This window comes from Condylura cristata, unplaced genomic scaffold (assembly GCF_000260355.1).
Source record: "Condylura cristata isolate star-nosed mole 26May11 unplaced genomic scaffold, ConCri1.0 scaffold01320, whole genome shotgun sequence".
Lineage (NCBI taxonomy): Eukaryota > Metazoa > Chordata > Mammalia > Eulipotyphla > Talpidae > Condylura > Condylura cristata.
The window spans coordinates 1-1578 of NW_004568421.1; the positions used below are offsets into that span (position 1 = coordinate 1).

At 72.1% G+C, this 1578-nt stretch overlaps 1 protein-coding gene across 1 annotated transcript; it reads right to left on the bottom strand.

The window, feature by feature from the left end:
• Positions 1 to 54: 54 nt before the first annotated feature.
• On the bottom strand, positions 55 to 1559 carry LOC105854712 (transient receptor potential cation channel subfamily M member 5-like; the record flags this gene model as incomplete). The annotated part of the gene is made up of 2 exons (XM_012735014.1): positions 1385 to 1559; positions 55 to 208 (listed from the first exon to the last, which is right to left on the bottom strand). Coding segments are annotated over exons 1-2 (329 nt in total), but the record flags the coding sequence as incomplete, so codon positions are not given.
• Positions 1560 to 1578: the final 19 nt, after the last annotated feature.

Sequence of the window (1578 nt, forward strand, 5' to 3'; positions counted from 1 at the left end):
CGCGCCCCGCCCCTCTTGCCAGGCCGAGCGGCCGCGGCCCCGGCCGGCGGGCACCTGAACATGGCGATGAGCAGGTTCATGAGCAGCACGTTGGTGACCAGCAGGAAGGCCACCAGCAGCAGGATGACCAGCCAGTTGGCGTAGAGTTTGGGGCAGGAGGGCGAGTCCTCCCCCAGCAGGGGGTGCGCCGAGCAGTTCACGCGGGCCTCTGCGGGACAGGCTGAGTGGGCGGGGCCCCCACCGCCCTGGGGCCACCGGGGGCGTGGGGTTTCGGGGTCGCCTGGCACCCTACCCTGGCACCCTACCCTGGCACCCTGCCCTGGGGAGCCGCAGCCGCGGAGCCAGGCAGTTCTGCCTCGGGGCCCTTACACGCGCTGCCCCTGCGGCCAAGGCAGGGTGGACACGGCCCCTCTGGGCCAGGCCACAGGCGCAGGCCACTGCACAGCGCCGAGGGGCCGCGGCCTGGCAAGCCTGGTCTCCAGCTCTGACCCTCCAGGCCGGCCGGTGCCTCCTGAGGCTTGGGGGGGGGACCTGGCCCCTAGGCTGGACAAGTGGGACATGCTCTGAGTGAGGCGCCCCCGCCCCGGGGTCTGCACGCCCCCTGCCCCCCAGGCCCTGCGCTCAGCTGTAACTACCGGCCCAGAGCCCAAACCAGCACTGGCTGAGCAAGATGCAGCCTCTGGGGCCGAGTGACCCCACCTTTCTGCCCCCCCCGGTGGTGGGGACAATGGGGGGGTCAGTGAGGGTCGCTGCCCTTGTGCGGGCAGAGGAGGCAGCAGGTCAGGAGGCAGGCGGTGGGGCGGGCCACAGGCCAGGTCAGGGAGCCCCGATTAGGAGGCCACTTGGGTATTCCCAGCCCCCACCCCTTGGCCTGTCAGCCCAGTCTCATCCGCCTGTGACAGGCAGTCACGGCACCATCACTCAAGGGGCGCTGGGAGCCCACCCCGAGAGCCCCGCCATGCTGGCTGCCCCGGCCGTCGCCCGCCCAGGCTGCCGCTGCCCCCTGACCCGCAGCCAGGACAGTACCGCGTCCTCCCCGCCAGAGCCCCCAGGTCGGCCCCCTGCACACACTTTCCCGGAGGCCCAGCACCAGCCGGGCGGGGCTTGCACGCAGGGCCAGGGCCCACTTGGGGCCTTGGTGGGTGGGTGGCCTGGGGAGGGTGGACGTCAGATGTCAAGGGACCGACGGGCCCAGGCCCCAGTCCAGGAGGTGCAAGGGCTCCCACCTGGCACACCTCGCCCGCCTGCCCCTCGGCCGGCCCCTGCACGGCTCCCCTCGGCCTCTGCCTAGACCGGCCTGCGGGCTGCGCCCCGGGCCTGGGGCTTCTCCCGCCTCAGCCAGCCGGGTGCCAGGGTCTCACGTGCCCCCGAAGACCCTGCTGACCGTCGATCTCGTCCAGGGGGATCTGCCCGAAGATCTGCAGGTAGGGCCGGTAGAGCACGCGGCGGAAGATCCACTCCAGCCGGCTGTCGTGGGGGTGCAGCAGCGCCTGGGTGGTCACGCCGTAGGCCACGAGCCACACGCTCAGGAAGAAGAGGAAGAAGAAGACGTCCTTCATCTGCGAACGGGCAGCGTCA